We start from the raw sequence: 16,629 nt of genomic DNA, 5'->3' as shown, positions 1-16,629 counted from the left end.
TGCCTGGGTGAAGTCAGCGTGCAGTCAGGGTTAAGACCTGTGGCTTTATACATTTTCTAAATTTATTGTTGACTGTGCTGTGTCTTCATTGCTGTGCAAAGGCTTCCTCTAGTTGTGAGCAGGGGCTACTCTTCATTGCAGTGTGCAGGCTTCTCATTGCAGTGGCTTCTCTTCTTGCAGGCCACAGGCTCTAGGGCACGTGGGCTCAGTAGTTGATATGGCGGTGGTGGTGGTGGTTTAGTTGCTAAGTCGTGTCCGACTCCTGCAACCCATGGACTGTAGCCCACCAGGCTCCTCTGTCCATGGGGTTCTCCAGGCAAGGATACTGGAAGGGGTTGCCATTTCCTCCTCCAGTAGTTGATATGCACAGGCTTAATTGCTCCGTGACATGTGAGATCTTCCTGAACCGGGGATCGAACCCGTGTCTCCTGCATTGGCAGGCAGACTTGTAACCACTGGGCCACCAGGGGGACCAGAACTGTGGATTTTGATGTGCTTTCTGCCTTCATCCTGAAGGGAGACCACGTGATACTTGAGCTATGCAGGGAGGAGTCATTAAAATAACTTAGCTCTTTCATCCGTAATCTGCCAAGCATCCCTGTTTTCTCAGTTTGGGAGATAAACCTTGACCCTGGAATGCATACTTCTGGAAGTAATTCCAAATCAAAACGAGCATCTGACCATGTCTCTCCATCGGGAAATGTGTCATCAGAATCTCTTACAGGAGCATGCTCAGTCGCAAAGTCACGGCCAGCTCTTTGTGACCTCGTGGACTGTAGCCCACCAGACTCCTCTGCCCATGAGATTTCCCAGGCAAGAAGACTGGAGTGGGTTGCCAGAGCTATTACAGAAGAAATGCCTCTAAATTTTGTCAACAGTAGGGCGTAGTGAGCAGCCTCCTTCACGGCCGCCTGTCCCTCCCGCAGGACCAGGCTGACCTGTCTGCTCTCCTCTTCCTGTGTGAGTCTCAGCCAGCTCGATGGCATCTTCTCCCAACATCAAGTCCCAGTCCTCACCTTTGCCCTTCCAGATGTCTGCCTTAGAAGGCGGGGCTGGGGTAGGAGGACAGCAGAGCAAGGAGACGTGTCCCTGTTGGGCAGGGTGGTAGTTACCCCACCAGCCTGCTTTCTGCCCCATTTTCTAGACTCTCCCTTGACCATATATAGCCCAACGTCCTGCTGGTTCCTATGGAGCACGAGCAATTGGAAGGCAGGTGTTCTAGGGCATAAGTACAACCTACGCGATGTAGGCTTTGGGGGCTCCACTGTTAATTGCAATGCTTCCCTAAACACTTGCTCCCGTATGGCTGTATTTCCCTTGCTATTTAGAAGCCACTTGGACCATATTGCTCTGCTCGTCGTGCCCAGTAACCTACAGCTTGTAATGTTGGTCCCATCAAATGCCAGTGAAGACTCAATTCAGTTCAGTCACTTCAGTCGCTCAGTCGTACCTGACTCTTTGCAACCCAATGGATTGCAGCACGCCAGGCTTCTCTGTCCATCACCAACTCTCAGAGCTTACTCAAACTCTTGTCCATCGCATTGGTGATGCCATCCAACCTTCTCATCCTCTGTCATCCCCATTCTCCTTTTTTAAATTTTTTTCCTCTTCTCCACTTGCCTTCAATCTTTCCCAGCATCAGGGTCTTTTCAAATGAATCAGTTCTTAGCATCAGGTGGCCAAAGTATTGGAGTTTCAGCTTCAACGTCAGTCCTTCCAGTGAATATTCAGGACTGATTTCCTTTAGGATTGACTGGTTGCATCTCCTTTCAGTCCAAGGGACTCTCAATGGTCTTCTCCAGCACCACAGTTCAAAAGCATCAGCTCTTCGGCGCTCAGCTTTCTTCATGTTCCAACTGTCACATCCATACATGACCACTGGAAAAATCATAGCTTTGACTAGATGGACCTTTGTTGGCAAAGTAATGTCTCTGCTTTTTAATATGCTGTCTAGGTTGATCATAGCTTTTCTTCCAAGCAGCAAGTGTCTTTTAATTTCAAGGCTGCAGTCACCATCTGCACTGATTTTGGAGCCCCCAAAAATAAAGTCTGCCACTGTTTCCCCATCTATTTGCCATGAAGTGATGGGACCAGATGCCATGATCTTAGTTTTCTGAATATTGAATTTTAAGCCAACTTTTTCACTCTCCTCTTTCACTTTCATCAAGAGGCTCTTTAGTTCTTCTTCACTTTCTGCCATAAGGGTGGTGTCATCTGCATATCTGAGGTTATTGATATCTCTCCCGGCAATCTTGATTCCAACTTGTGCTTCATCCAGCCTGGCATTTCTCATGATGTACTCTGCACATAAGTTAAATAGGCAGGGTTACACTGTACAGTCCCGATTTGGAACCAGTCTGTTGTTCCATGTCCAGTTCTAACTGTAGCTTCTTGACCTGCATACAGATTTCTCAGGGGGCAGGTCTGGTGGTCTGGTATTCCCATCTCTTTAAGGACTTTCTGCAGTTTATTGTGATCCACACAATCAAAGGTTTTGGCATGGTCAATAAAGCAGAAATAGATGTTTTTCTGGAACTCTTGCTTTATCGATGATTCATCGGATGTTGGCAATTTGATCTCTGGTTCCTCTGCCTTTTCTAAATCCAGTTTGAATATCTGGAAGTTCATGGTTCACATACTGTTGAACCCTGGCTTGGAGAATTTTGAGCATTGCCTTGGTAGTGTTTGAGATGAGTGCAGTTGTGTGGTATTTTGAGCATTCTTTGGGATTGCCTTTCTTTGGGACTGGAATGAAAACTGACCTTTTCCAGTCCTGTGGCCACTGCTGAGTTTTCCAAATTTGCTGGCATATTGAGTGCAGCACTTTCACAGCATCATTTAGGATTTGAAATAGTTCAACTGGAATTCCATCACCTCCACCAGCTTTGTTCGTGGTGATGTTTCCTAGGGCCCACTTACTTCACATTCCAGGATGTCTGGCTCTAAGTGAGTGATCACACCATTGTGGTTATCTGAGTTGTGAAGACCTTTTTTGTACAGTTCTTCTGTGTGTTCTTGCCACCTCTTCTTAATATCTTCTGCTCCTGTTAGGTCCATACCACTTCTGTCCTTTATTGTGCCCATCTTTGCATGAAATGTTCTCTTGATATCTCTAATTTTCTTGAAGAGATTTCTTGAATAGATCTCTAGTCTTTCCCATTCTATTGTGAAAGTGGTCTCCCTATCCTATTCCTCTGCCATCTCAGAGAAAAATCAGAGATTTGATTATAACACTGAATTATTAGGATTTCCCTGGCAGTCTAGTGGTTAAGACTTTGCCTTCTAATGCAGGAGGTACAGGTTTAAAACCTGGTCAGGGAGCTAGAATCCCTGGAAACTACCTAAGTGTTCATCGACAGATGAATTAATAAAGAACATGTGGTACATATACACAGCAGGTGATTACTTAGCCATAAAAAAGAATGAACTAATACCATTTGCGGCAATATGGGGGCTTCCCAGGTGGTGCTAGTGGTAAAGAACCCACCTGCCAATGCAAGAGATGTAGGAGCTGTGGATTTGAGTCCTGGGTCGAAAGATCCTGTGGCGGAGGGCATGGCAACCCACTCTAGTATTCTTGCCTGGAGAATCCCATGGACAGAGGATCCTGGCAGGCTACAGTCTGTAAATCTGCAAAGAGTCGGACAGTATTGAAGCGAGTTAGTACACAGCGATATGGATGGACTTGGAGGGCATTATGCTAAGTGAAATAATTCAGATGGAGAAGGACAAATACTGTATGATATCACTCATATAGAGAGTCTTAAAAAATATAACAAACTAGTGAAAATATCAAGAAAGAAGCAGGCTCACAGATGTAGAGACCAAACTAGTGGTTAGCAGTGATGGGGCTGACAATATAGGGGTGGAGGTATGAGAGGTGCAAACTGCTGGGTGTAGGGTAGGCTCAAGGATATGTTGTACCACGTGTGGAATATAGCCAATATTTTAAAATAACTGTAAGTGGGAAGTAACCTTTAAAAATTTTATGAAAATTAGGGACTCCCCTGGTAGTCCAGTGGTTAAGACATTAGCTTCCAGTGCAGTGGGTGTGGGGTCCACCCCTGGTCGGAGAGCTAAGATCCTACGCACCTTATAGTCAAAAAACCAAAACATAAACAGAAGTAATATTGTAACAAATTCAGTAAAGACTTTAAAAATGGTCCACATTAAAAAAAAAAACTTTAAAAAATTATATAAAAATTAAAAAACAAAGCAAGAGCATTGTAGGTTAGTCAGTGGACAACAACAACAAAAAAGGTGAAATGCCCTGAAATTTTACAGTTCTTCTAGGAAAGAAACTTGATTGGTGTTTTCCCAAACTTGACAAAAATGCTAAGAATTTACACAAAATTGCCAAGTTGTAAAGCAGAAAGAAATTCTTCTAAATCATGAATAGGAAGAAAAGCAATGTCAATCAACTATTATAAAGGGAAAAAAAAACCACAAAAGGGCAGGAAAACTAGAGTGTTTACAGAGTCCTGTGTTGACCAGTGACTATTAGATTTACAAATACGAATAATGTCTTGCGAACAAGGTAGTTACTTGAAACGGGCAAAGTACAGATTAACCCCGGATTAGTTTTAGGAAAAATAAATTCTGACTTTCAAAGCAACTAATAAGCAGCATGTATTTGTATAACAAATTATACTTCAGTAACTGGAAATGCTGAAACATACATTGCAGTCTGCACAAACGCAGTAGGTTAGGAACTTCGTTACCTAAGATGTTTCTGGAATTTTTTAAATCCCAGCTTGCTAAAGTATTTTGTTTCGCCTTGACCATGAAGGAGCAGCTTAAGGACATGCCCCTCCACCCGTCCTTGTTCCTGTTGCCTTGATAACCAGAGGGGCTGCCCTTTCCTTCTCTAGGGGATCTTCTCCACTCCGGGATGGAACCCTCGTTTCCTGCACTGCAGGTGAATTCTTTACCAACTGAGCCACCAGGAAAACCCAGGTGGCAACTACCAAACTCCAGCCGCTGATGATGGGCTTTGTCATGTAGAAATTCAAGGGCCAGGTGCCATGTGCTAATCACAGGCACTACACCCAGGGCAGAGGGTGGGGTGCTCTCTTCCCAGAGACCTCATTGAAAGTCAAAAGGAGAAAACAGCAAGAGTCTATTATCTCCAATGTACCCCATCCATGGAAATCAGAGTAGCATATGTCCTTATATCAGCTTCTTTTATTAAACTACACATTTATACGAAATTGCATAAAAATAACACGTGTGTCATTTCCTAATTCCAGTTTCTAGGTGTCTTTTCATCTAAAAGCTTGTTTGTGTTCTTTTTTTAGAAGTCTCAGCACAAACGGAAGTCTGTGACATTCAGCCGGACTGGAAGCCTTCGTTCCTCAGTAATGAAGAATTCACCCAGCTGATGCTGGAGGTGAGGTGCACGTTTCAATCAGCTTGATGGGTTGCGGATTAAAATGTAGCTGCTTGTTCCAGATAAGACCATGTGCCCTAAGTAAACAACTGTTCTTGACCCTGAAAGGAAGGCTGGGAACAGACAGACTCTTGAAAAAAATCTGCCTGCTGTGGTGTGTGTTTTGGCTACCGAGTTGGGCAGGAAAAGCCAGAATCCCCAAACTCAGTGTGAATGTGTCCTGTTGCCATGGTGATTGCAGGGCAGACCCACTCCAGCCTCCCAGCCAGAGGACGCCTAGCGGGGGAGCCAGGCAGGGACAGAGCCAGCAGTGGGGAGAGCCAGGGTATTTATGTGGAATATATATATGCATATGCCTTGGGTGCTATTGTGTCTGACCCTCTGTGACCCCATGGACTGTAGCCCACCAGCCTCCTCTGTCCATGGAATTCTCCAGGCAAGAATACCAGAGTGGGTAGCCATTCTCTTTTCCAGGAAGTCTTCCTGACCCAGGGATCGAACCCTGGTCTCCCTCATTGCAGGCAGATTCTTTGCCCTGTGAGCCACCAGGGAAGCCCAATGCAACAATTACATATACTTGGTAGGACACATTTTGAAAGCAAAAGTCTTCTTTTAAAATTATGCTTTTAACTTGAGGTCCTGTTTCATCAACATGGTGTATGGTATCAATCATACATGGCCATGCCCTGCCCCCCCGCCCATGACCCCCGAGTGTGCTCTCCCTGTGCGGAGAAACTCACATTTCTTCCTCTGAAAAGTTGTATGCCTGCGCCCATCTGCTGGGCTGGATTGGAGGCAGTCTGGCTGATCTGAGTGCCTGGCCTGCCTCATGTGTCTCTAGGGGTGAGACTTCTCAGGACAGATGACGATGTGCTGTGTGCTGAGTCATTTCAGTCATGTCCAACTCTTTGCGACCCCATGGACTATAGCCCAATAGGCTCCTCTGTCCATGGGGATTCTCCAGACAAGAATACTGGAGTGGGTTGCCCTGCCCTCCTCTAGGAGATCTACCTGACCCAGGGATTAAACCCGCATATCTTGTGTCTCCTGCATTGGCAGGCAAGTTCTTTACCATGAGCCACTGGGGAACCCCAGGCGAGGATAAGTCACTGCAAAAACATCCAGCTGGTTCTGACTTCTAAGCTAGGGATAAGTCTGGGAGTGTTCAGACACCATGGCGGACATAGAGAAAGCCTCAGAGGTGGTGTGTCTGAGCCCTTGAAGCAGAAGAAACCTGGGGTGGATGGATTCAGTCAAAAGAAGTTAGATGCTAGCTGTGTCACTGGTTCCCGGTATCAGAAGGTGACTCTTTGGGCTCCAGCTTTCTAGATCTCGTCTTATGTGCCTGTATAAGACTGATATAAACTTTAATTTACATAGATTAACTGCAGAAAACAGAAAGTTACTCGAGTAAGAAAATGCCAGAATGAAGCTGTCCAAATATTATGAAATATAAACGCATTAATGAACATTTGCATGAAATGAAAGATACTTAAATCTGCATGTGAACTATATTTAAAGAAAATACAGAACTTTCTCCAGAAGCAATGCATTTTAAGTATGTTAAATTTAGAGCAGCTTGTGATATACAAGGTTGAATTAATGTATCATTATGCTATCTCACAGAAGTCATTTTATCTTCTAATTCTTAGGGAAAAGTAATTAAAACATATAACCCTATAGCACAGTCTTTAGAAGCCTGTGGCACAGTCTACCCTCCCCGCCCCCAAGGGAGTTTCACGGTATCAAAGGTGTTTGAGAAAATAACACTTTTATAACATTAAAAATGTAGCTTCTTGTAGTAGTCTCATGGTGGCCTGTATTTCAGCGGAGTCAGTTGTAACTTCTTCTTTTGCGTTTCTGATTGTATCGCCTTGGATCCCCTCCCTTTTTAACTTGATGAATCTGGCTAATTGTATCGCCTTGGATCCCCTCCCTTTTTAACTTGATGAATCTGGCTAAAGGTTTATAGGTTTTGTTTATCTGTTCGAAGAACCGGCTTTTAGTTTCACTGATTTTTTCTCTTATTTCCTTGGCCTCTATTTTGTTTATTTCTGCTCTGGTCTTTATGATTGCTTTCCTTCTGCCAACTCTGGGGGTATTTTGTTCTGTCTCTAGTTGCTTTGGGTGTAAGGTGGTTGTCGCTCAGTCGCTCGGTCACATCCGACCCTTTGTGACCCCGTTAGCTGCAGCACGCTGTGCTTCCCCGTCCTTCACCGTCTCCTGGAGTTTGCTTAAACTCCTGTCCACTGAGATGTAAGGTTAAGTTCTTTATTTGAGGTTTTTATTGTTTCTGGAGGTAAGCTCATATCTCTATGAACTTCCCTCTTCACACTGCTTTTGCTGAGTCCCATAGGTTTTTAGATTGTTGTGTTTTCGTTTTCATTTGTCTTTGGGTATTTTTATTTCCTCTGTGACTTCTTCACTGATCCACTGGCCGTTTAGTAGCAAGTTGTTTAGTTTCCCTGTATTTGTGGTTTTTGCAGGGCTTTCTTTTTTCTTTTTTTTTTTTTTTGTAGTTGATTTCTGATCTCATAGCATTGTGGTCAGAAAAGATGTTTGACAGGATTTCAGTTTTCTTAAATTTGTTCACTTTGTAGCCCAGCATGTGGTCAGTCCTGGAGAATGTTCCGTGTGGCCTTGAAACAAAATTGTACTCTGTTGCTTTTGGATGGAGTACTCCATAATCACCAATTATGTCCACCTAGTCTAATGTATCATTTAAGGCTCATACTTCCTTATTGATTTTCCATGTGGATGATCTGTCTGTGGATGTCAGTGAAGTGTTAAGGTCCCACATTATTGTGTTACTGTCCGTTTCTCCTTTTCTGCCTGTTATCATTTGCCTTCTATATTGAACTGCTCCTGTATTGGGTGCATATATGTTTACACTTGTGGTGTCTTCTTGGACTGATCCCATGGTTATTATGTAATGCCCTTCCTTTTCTCTTATAACAGTCTTTATTTTAAAAATGAAAATTTGGGCTGAACTGAGATTTCGAAGGCTGAAATTTCTAGAAAAAGACGAGTTTAGATTTGTATGGATATGCATTATGCACTTTCCTCTGCTCCTAGCGTAGACTCTTTGAAGCCAGTCTAAAGGAAATCATGCTACGTAAGTGAATTGGATGGACCCCAAATTAAGCCTGTACAACAAGCAGGAGTTCTGGGTAAATTGCATCTTTGAGACATCTGGGAGACCGTCCAACCAGAACTTTAGATTTGTCCCTGACTGTCTTAGGCTTCTCTTCCACCCTTTTGCTCCTCAGGAGACACGACCAGGTGAAGGGTAACAAGAGCCTCCTGTGCCTTCCTTGCGATGGTCCCCATGGGATGATGCTCTCATTTTCCAGGATGCAGCTTCTCCATGGTGTGCATCCCATCCCAGCTGCACATCAACCTCCTTTGTTCAGAGCCACTTCAGGGAGCATGAGGAATCCAGATGCCATGTCTTCGTAACTAGGAATTTCCTTTTTAAAATGAAGATGAAACCCAGGACAGAGTCCGTCAGACCCCAGGGAATGGCACTGCTGGTGTCTTATGAGTGTGAATCCCTGCTTCCTTCCTCTTCTCCCAAAAAGGCCCCAAACCAGACTCCAGGAGAACTCATACTGTTGTGGGACTGGAAAGAACGAAAGCGACTTGGTCTCAGCCAGCCGAGCTGGTCGAGTGAAAGCTGCCCAAGATGGTAGCCTCAAGCGTTAGAACACGTAAATTCAAAGGAAGGGATTCTCGATGACAGGCAGTTACAGGATATGCAGTATTTCTGAATTTTGTTCAGAAAAGCTACAGCCATCTTTTCTCTTAGCCCAGAGGTTGTCCCAGAGAAGACAAGAAACACTGTCAGAACCAGGGATTGGCAGAGAGGTGTCATCTCGTTTCCCTCTGGTGTGTGGCAGGTGTGAAACTCGGGCCATTATGGAATCTCGGGTGTCCACTGAAGGTCCTGCCAGAGTCCCCATTTCAACAAGGGGGGGCACGCCACTTTTTAACCATGTCCTGTTGAGTCACTCTCAAATGTTGCCAGTGGGACTTCTGAAACCATCACAAGCGCTCTTAACGCAGTGACTCAGCGTAATCCTCATGCATTTGATGGAAAATGCCAATGGGCTGATGAGCGTTATCCTCCATCCATAAATACCTCCTGCTTTTTAACACCCACTTGCTTTATAAATTCAAGAGGGCATGGGCTCACTGTGCAAGAAGAGAATTTAGACCGCTCCTGCTTTTCCCAGTATTTCAATCTGCTGTTTCCAAAACGGTCCTGCTGACGTCATCCACAAGGCCTCCACCTCTTAGAAAAATTCACCTCCGGGAGCACTGCTAATATGACTTCTTTTTATTTAGAAAAAATTCTTAAATGGAAAAGAAAGAAAGGTCAGCAGAATATTGGGGCTTAGCAGGTGGCTCAGCAGGTAAAGAATCCTCCTGCCGATGCAGGAGTCGCAGCTGATGCGACTTCGATCCTGAGTCAGGAAGATCCCCTGGAGGAGGAAATGGCAACCCACTCCAGTATTCTTGCCTGGAGAAGCCCATGGACAGAGGAGCCTGGCAGGCTGCAGTCCATGGGGTCTCAAAAGAGGCAGACACGACTGAGTGACTGAACACAAAGGCAGGATGTACTTTGGTGTTCATGATGACTGGTAAATCTGGTCCAAGATTTCTCCACCTCAGCCCAATTAGGGTTTTGGACCTGATCGTTCCTTGTGGTAGGGGCATACTGTGTATTGTAGATGGGATATTTCAAAGCACCCTTGGCCTCCACCCACTAGATGCCAACAGTGCCCACCCCAGAAGCGACAACCAGAAAGGTCTCTAGACATTGCCAGATGTCCCCAATGGGGCAGAGTTGTCCCCAGTTGAAAACCACAGACATAATCGAAGAGAATGGGGTCCACTTAAGAAATGAGCTTTAATAGATGTTTCAGTCTTAAATCCTGCAGTGTGTGCCATGTGCTAAGTCACATCAGTCGTGTGTGACTCTGTGCAACCCTATGGACTATAGGCTACCAGGCTCCTCTGTCCACGGTATTCTCCAGGCAAGAGTACTGGAGTGGGTTGCCATTTCCTCCTCCAGGGGATTCTTCCCAACCCTGCAGAACCTAAGTGTTAAATAGTCAATGACCCTAGTAGTAATTTTCCCAGTGAAAAAACTCTCTCCCAGAGTGGTGTGTGCTGATGGTGGTACCCGTCTCCGCACACTCCTGGACTATTTCTGGCTCCTGCTGCCAGGCACTTAGCTGCACCCTCCTACCCTGAAAGAATCCATGCCCTCTTGGCTGCACAGAAGATCAGTAACACCCTGGGAAGATCGAGCTGAGGGTATACAAAATGTTTCCAGAATTTTCTAAACACATACTTCACTTTGGGAATTTTTTTTCCCTCAAAGTAGAAAAATCCACGCATTTGTGCAAGATACTATTTCAACAGTACGGTCAGTGAGGCAGCAGTGATAGTTTACAGCGACTGCCTGCCTGAGCGTCTTATGTCCTTGAATATTTGTTTTCGGGGGAGAAAGGTTTTGTTTTCCATCTCTTCCCTTTCCATGGCAGGCCAGTATGGTGGATTGCCCAGATGACCCCATTCTCTGCTGGACAGGGTCTGAGTTTTAGAAATCACCTTTCTGTGTGACTTATGAAAGCATTGTGAGCACCTGATGAGGAACCCAAACACCAAACAGCCGGTGGATCTGTGAGAAAACACGGGGGCCTGTATCTTTTCTCTCATGAGCTCCGAGGGCAGTGCACCTAACCCACGGCAGGCACTCGGTCAAAACTTCTAAGCAAATGAATTTTCCAGGCATGCTAAAATATGGTTGGCCTTCCATGTCTGTGGGTTTCACACCCACGGTTGGCTGAATCCCAGAATGCAGGGCCCATGGATACGGGGGCAACTCTGGGGGGCTTGAGCATCTGTGGAACTTGGTGTCTGCAGGGGTCCTGGGACCAGTTACCCATGGACACTGAGGGATGACTGCTCTTGTGGATCTAGTCGAGTAACCCAACCTTTCCCCATCAGCCCTTACTTTTCCCTTTGGTGGATTAGTGTGAATGTTCTTTATAAAGAGTTCCTTCAGAAGGTCTTTCTATGGCAATGGACCAGCAGGCACACTTTCTGTTTTTAACGCCTCTGTGAGCTCGTGTGTGTGTGTGTGAGTTGCTCAATCATTCTGACTGTTTTTCGACTCCATGGACTGTAGCCTGCCTGGCTCCTCTGTCCATGGAATTCTCCAAGCAAGAGTACTGGAGTGGATTGCCATTCTCTTCTCTAGGGGATCTGCCGATCCAAGGATCGAACCCGTGTCTTTTGCGTCTCCTGAGATGGCAGGCAGATTCTTTGCCACTGGCACCACCATGGGAGAAGCCCATGAGCTCCTGTATCTTTTTGTAAATGTTTACCACTGAATTCACAATGGTAATGGGAATGGAGAACAGGGATCGTGAACTCTTCACTGACACCTTTTAATGGCAATTGTGATATTTCTGATTCAGCCCAAATGAACACTTATCAGTAAATGTACTCAGGTAATTTCCACTGCTGAATTTATTTCATAATACCGTAGGTCCCATTTTCCACTAAGTCCTTTCATGCTTTGCAACCATTTCATCTGGGTTAGATAAGTTCTATGTAAGAAACCCACTTGTGTGCAAGACAAAAAGAAAAAGTGCTGTGAGGTTAGCCATGGAAATATTCAAAGAGTTATGAAACGAAGTCATTGTTGTAACCCAGGGTCCTTGGATTCAGTGATCCCCTCCTGCATGAAAGCATGACGGAAGAGCCTTCACCTATTGCATTTTTCGCAGGCCTTGGATGGCTTCATCATCGCCGTGACGACAGATGGCAGCATCCTCTATGTTTCTGACAGCATCACGCCTCTCCTCGGGCACTTACCGGTGAGTTTCTGCCTAGACGGCCTTTGCTAGTATGTGTGATCCTGATTCCCATTCAGGTCTCAGAGTTGGGGCGCTGTGGGTCTTCAGGGTCTGCATGTGAGGAGGGTCGAGGAGTCCTGACCAGGCCAAGACCTAGCCCCAGGTGCTTCCAGACAAAGGGCAGATACAGGACTGTGTCGTCCTGGAGTGAGTAAGACCTGAAGTGCGTCCCCACCCTCCACTGTCCCGGAAACCGCCCGGAAGCCACGCACCCACAACACAGTTGTCAGAGCTCAGAGCCTCTGTGGAGGCTGACGGACACCTGCAGAGGAAGACACGGTCCCCGGGGGCAGGTGTAGGAGTGTGCACCAGATGGCTGGAGATGGGGCGGGGTTTGGGGATCCCTGGAGATGTGCCTGAGATGCTGTAGGTGTGACACTTGCTGGTGGCAAGGGTTCAGTGACAGGGATGACCGTGGGGGTGGGGGCAGTGAAATACTCTTCGAAGATGTTGGACCAGGAGGACCTTGGGGGACAAGGAGGATCTGGGCAGAAGGGCGAGCTCTGCAGTCCAGGGAGCCACTTGGGGCATGGAGTGGGGCGGTGCCGTGGGCACTCCTCGCTTCCCTCTCCCCCCTCTCTTTCCCCCTCCCTCCTTCTCTCCCTCCCCTCTTCCTCCCTTCTTCTCTCATCCTCCCCTCATCTCTTCCTGAGCCTCTCTGGCTCTCTGGTACCTGCATCAGGATGCTCTTACAGAGCAGCACTCGCCAGCTGGAGGGCCCCTAGGGGAAGGTGTCCAGCCAGCCTCCCACCTCCCCCCACACCATCGTTTATTCCCAGAGTCTGGCCTGGAAGCACGCTGTATCAGGAGCATCCTTTGTGACTAAAGGGGATAAAATATATCTCTTCTGTCTCCTCCCAGGCAGTTGTATGGCTAGGACACTGACAGGGGGCGGGGGGGAGGGGGGCGCATAGCAGCCTGCCCTGGGGAAATCATGGGCTGGAATGATACTGGAGGACCATGGTGGCCACTCCTTAGCCGTGCCTGCCTGGGAGCACCATGGCCTTGCTCTGTGGGCAGCTCACCCCCCTGGGTGCTGAGCCCAGCTTTGCTAATGGTCAGAACCCCACATCGTCCTGGGTCATACTTTTTTCAGAAGCCACTCCCCCTTCTGCTGCTGATGCTGGGTGGAGACCAAAGCCACTGTCCATGATTTTCCTTTGCAGGTCACTGCGTGTGGTGGCCCAGCATTTTTCAGTTTGCAAGGCAGATGCCCTTGCATCACTCCAAATCCGTCTGACATTGTGGTTCAGCCCATGTCCAGGGTGTATGAGGCTGGGGGTTGTCTCCCCGAGAGCCCTTGGACGAGGTTGGTTCTCACTCAGCCCTCAGGAGTCAGGAATGCATTTTCATCTTGGTTTTTAGGTCAGGCTGGAGTAGTGATGTGTGTGTGTGTGTGCACTCGCATGTGCGTGCATGCATGCTCAGTCATGTCTGATTCTTTGCAACCCCTTGAACTGTAGCCCACCAGGCTTCTCTGCCCGTGGGATTCTCCAGGTGAGAATATTGGAGTGGGTTGCCATTCCCTTCCCCAGGGGATCTTCTCAAACCCACATTTCCTTATTGCAGGTGGATTCTTTACTCTCTGAGCCACCAGGGAAGGAGTGATGAGACCCAGTGAAATCTGCATGGTTTCTTTGGGCTGATCTGAGGAGATGGGGGGCTTCTTAGGAGGGAGTTGGGTTTTGTCTTGAGTGGACAGGATTGAGCAGCAAGAGGCGCTGATGGAAAGTAAAGACATGTTGCCTCCAGAGTGGCCTGGGGTTGTGCCCAGAGCCATTTGGTGAAACAGGATTTGCACTGTTCTGCTTTCTGCTCTTGGTAATATCTGATGACTGAGTTGCCATGTGTGTCAGAGGGGACTTAGTTGATTGGGAATTCTTCTGATTTGACATTATGGGGCAATTTAGAGTCATCTTTATGAATTATTTTCTTTTTTAAAAAAGGGTAGAGTTAATATTTTATTGTCACTTATCAGATGGCAGTTAGGTATATAATCTTCATACTTGATCTTTCCTTTATGTAAAAAAAAATTGCAAGTTTTAAACAGTCAATGGCTAGTCATGTCTTCAGAAAATATGATTTGATGAGATTAATTCATGAATGGTGGCTTTAAGTTTTCCCTTGTAACTCCAGAAAATTCACCCACCTTCTGTCCCTTTTAAAATAACTGGAAGGTTGGTGTGCATTTGGCTTCTCACTGTGAAGCAGCATCCTGATGGCCATTCACATCTGCTTTGAGGAACAGCACATTGGAACACTTTTCAGCGAGAGAGTGAGAGAAAGGCTTGATCATTTTGCAAGTCCCACTGTGGTGTTGGAAAAGACTCTTGAGAGTCCCTTGGACTGCAAGGACATCAAACCAGTCAATCCTAAAGAAAACCAATCCTGACTATTTATTGGAAGGACTGATGCTAAAGCTGAAACTCCAGTACTTTGGCCACCTGATGCAAAGAGCCGACTCATTGAAAAAGACCCTGATGCTGGGAAAGACTGAAGGCAGGAGGAGAAGGGGACAACAGAGGATGAGATGGTTGGATGGCATCACTGACTCAATGGACATGAGTTTGAGCAAGCTCCAGGAGATAGTAAAGGAACAGGAAACCCGGCATGCTGCAGTCCATGGGGTCGCAAAGAGTCAGACACGCCTAAGCAACTGAACAGCAGCAGTAATGCTGGTTGTACAAGTGAAAGCCCTGACCAGAAGTGCAAGGTCAAAGTGGACTATGGGGTCAAGATCCTGGGGCAAGGGTCACAGAAGGGTGAAAAGGTCACAGAGAAGGAAGACAGAGCGCCTGACTCATGATACCACGAGATGCAGTGCTTTCGAGAAAGCATCCCTTGGCCCTCCTTCTCCACCTCCACCTGCCCTTACCTGCCAGGAGAGGTCACCTGGTCCAGGTCACCTTGTCTAGGTGGCTCCAGGTCAGGGTGGACCTGGGAGGGTGCCCTGACTAGGCGAGGGCCCAGCAAGGAGGTGTGGCTGCCCATCAGACTTGATCCCAGGTGAAAAGGGTCCAGGGCAACTTTAGACTTGTTTGACTTTTCTCTGCCTTTTGATCTGTATTTATCATGCATGCAGAAGTATGTGTAAGACATATATTCTGGTTTTAAACTAATGATAAGGTGAGTGTCAGCACACATGTAGCAGTCCCCAGGGGTAAGACAGACAGCCCAACCAGGCCCACAGAAGTTCTTCTCTGCTCCTTTCCTGACACATCATCCACCACGTAGAGATGGCCATTTCCAGATCATCCTGTCCTTGTTCCTCTCTGCGGTTCTGCCAACTTGTTTTGTAACTATTTATTTTTGGCTCTTTATTGGGGCACATGGGCTTCTCTTCGTCGTGGCTTCTCTTGTTGCAGAGCACAGGTGATAGGTACACAGGTTCAGTGGTTGCGGCCCTCGGACTCTAGAGCATATGCTCAGTAGTTGCTGCATGTGGGCTTAGCTCCTTCACGGCATGGGAGATCTTCCCGGATCAGGGATCAAACCCGTGTCCCCTACACTGGCAGGCAAACTCTTAATCACTGGACCACCAGGGAAGACTGTTCTACCAGCTTTTGTGTTAATTCGTCATTAACCACTGTCACTGAGCATGAGCTTTGGTTTATCTCCATGGAGACAGAGCCGTGGAACATGTTCTCCGGTGACCTCTCCTCTCGCTCAGCTTTGCTGTGGCATTTGTCCATCGCACACCGTCCAGAGTGGCCGGCCTTGGTTTGTCGTCCTTGCTGTGGGCACCTGCTACAATCCCTGCCCCCAGGCCAGCGTGGAGCCCTGAAAAAGAGCGTCTGTGGATGTCTGACTGTGTTTCCTAATGGACAGTGGTGGCGGCCCTCAGAGAGCTGACCGTGTGTGAGATCGCTGGATCGTGGTGTAGCGACCGGTCACCATTACTGGGTGATGGCACTGCTGCACCCTGCATCAGCGGGGGTAGAGAATTCCTGCTGCTCCTTGTCACCAGCACTTGATATTGTCAGAACTGTCAGTTTTTGTCGGTCTAGTGTGTGAAGAAATCTTGAAATTTTGCTTTTCCCCCTATTGCTGGTGTGACTATCTTCGTGTACTTGGTCAGCCATTGACTTTCCTTTCTTGTGACAACCTCGCTCAAGCATTTGCTCTTTTCTGACTGGATGGTCTGGGTCTTCCGTGCAGTAATTTGTGAGCACTCGCTCCGTGTTCTGTCGGGTGCTGTTTTATTAATAATTGCCTCCTAGTCACTCTGCCCTAAGGTGACAGCGATGGCCAGACACACAGCACCCAATGCTGGACAAGTGAGGCTGACAGTGGATCAGTCACACCAGC

The 16,629-nt window shown here is 46.9% G+C and overlaps 1 protein-coding gene across 7 annotated transcripts in view; it reads left to right on the top strand.

The window, feature by feature from the left end:
- NPAS2 (neuronal PAS domain protein 2) overlaps window positions 1-16,629 on the top strand; it is a 190,256-nt gene that overhangs the window by 109,636 nt on the left and 63,991 nt on the right. For all 7 annotated transcript variants that reach the window (XM_065929716.1, XM_065929714.1, XM_065929717.1 and 4 more), the window contains exons 4-5: window positions 5,298-5,389; window positions 12,193-12,282. In XM_065929716.1, coding sequence (XP_065785788.1) covers window positions 5,298-5,389; window positions 12,193-12,282 — 182 coding nt within the window. The remainder of the gene's footprint in view (window positions 1-5,297; window positions 5,390-12,192; window positions 12,283-16,629) is intronic.

Source organism: Muntiacus reevesi, chromosome 3, assembly GCF_963930625.1.
Source record: "Muntiacus reevesi chromosome 3, mMunRee1.1, whole genome shotgun sequence".
NCBI classification, from domain to species: domain Eukaryota; kingdom Metazoa; phylum Chordata; class Mammalia; order Artiodactyla; family Cervidae; genus Muntiacus; species Muntiacus reevesi.
Note: the sequence above shows the minus strand (reverse complement) of the source record. Positions and strands in the feature narration are given on the sequence as shown.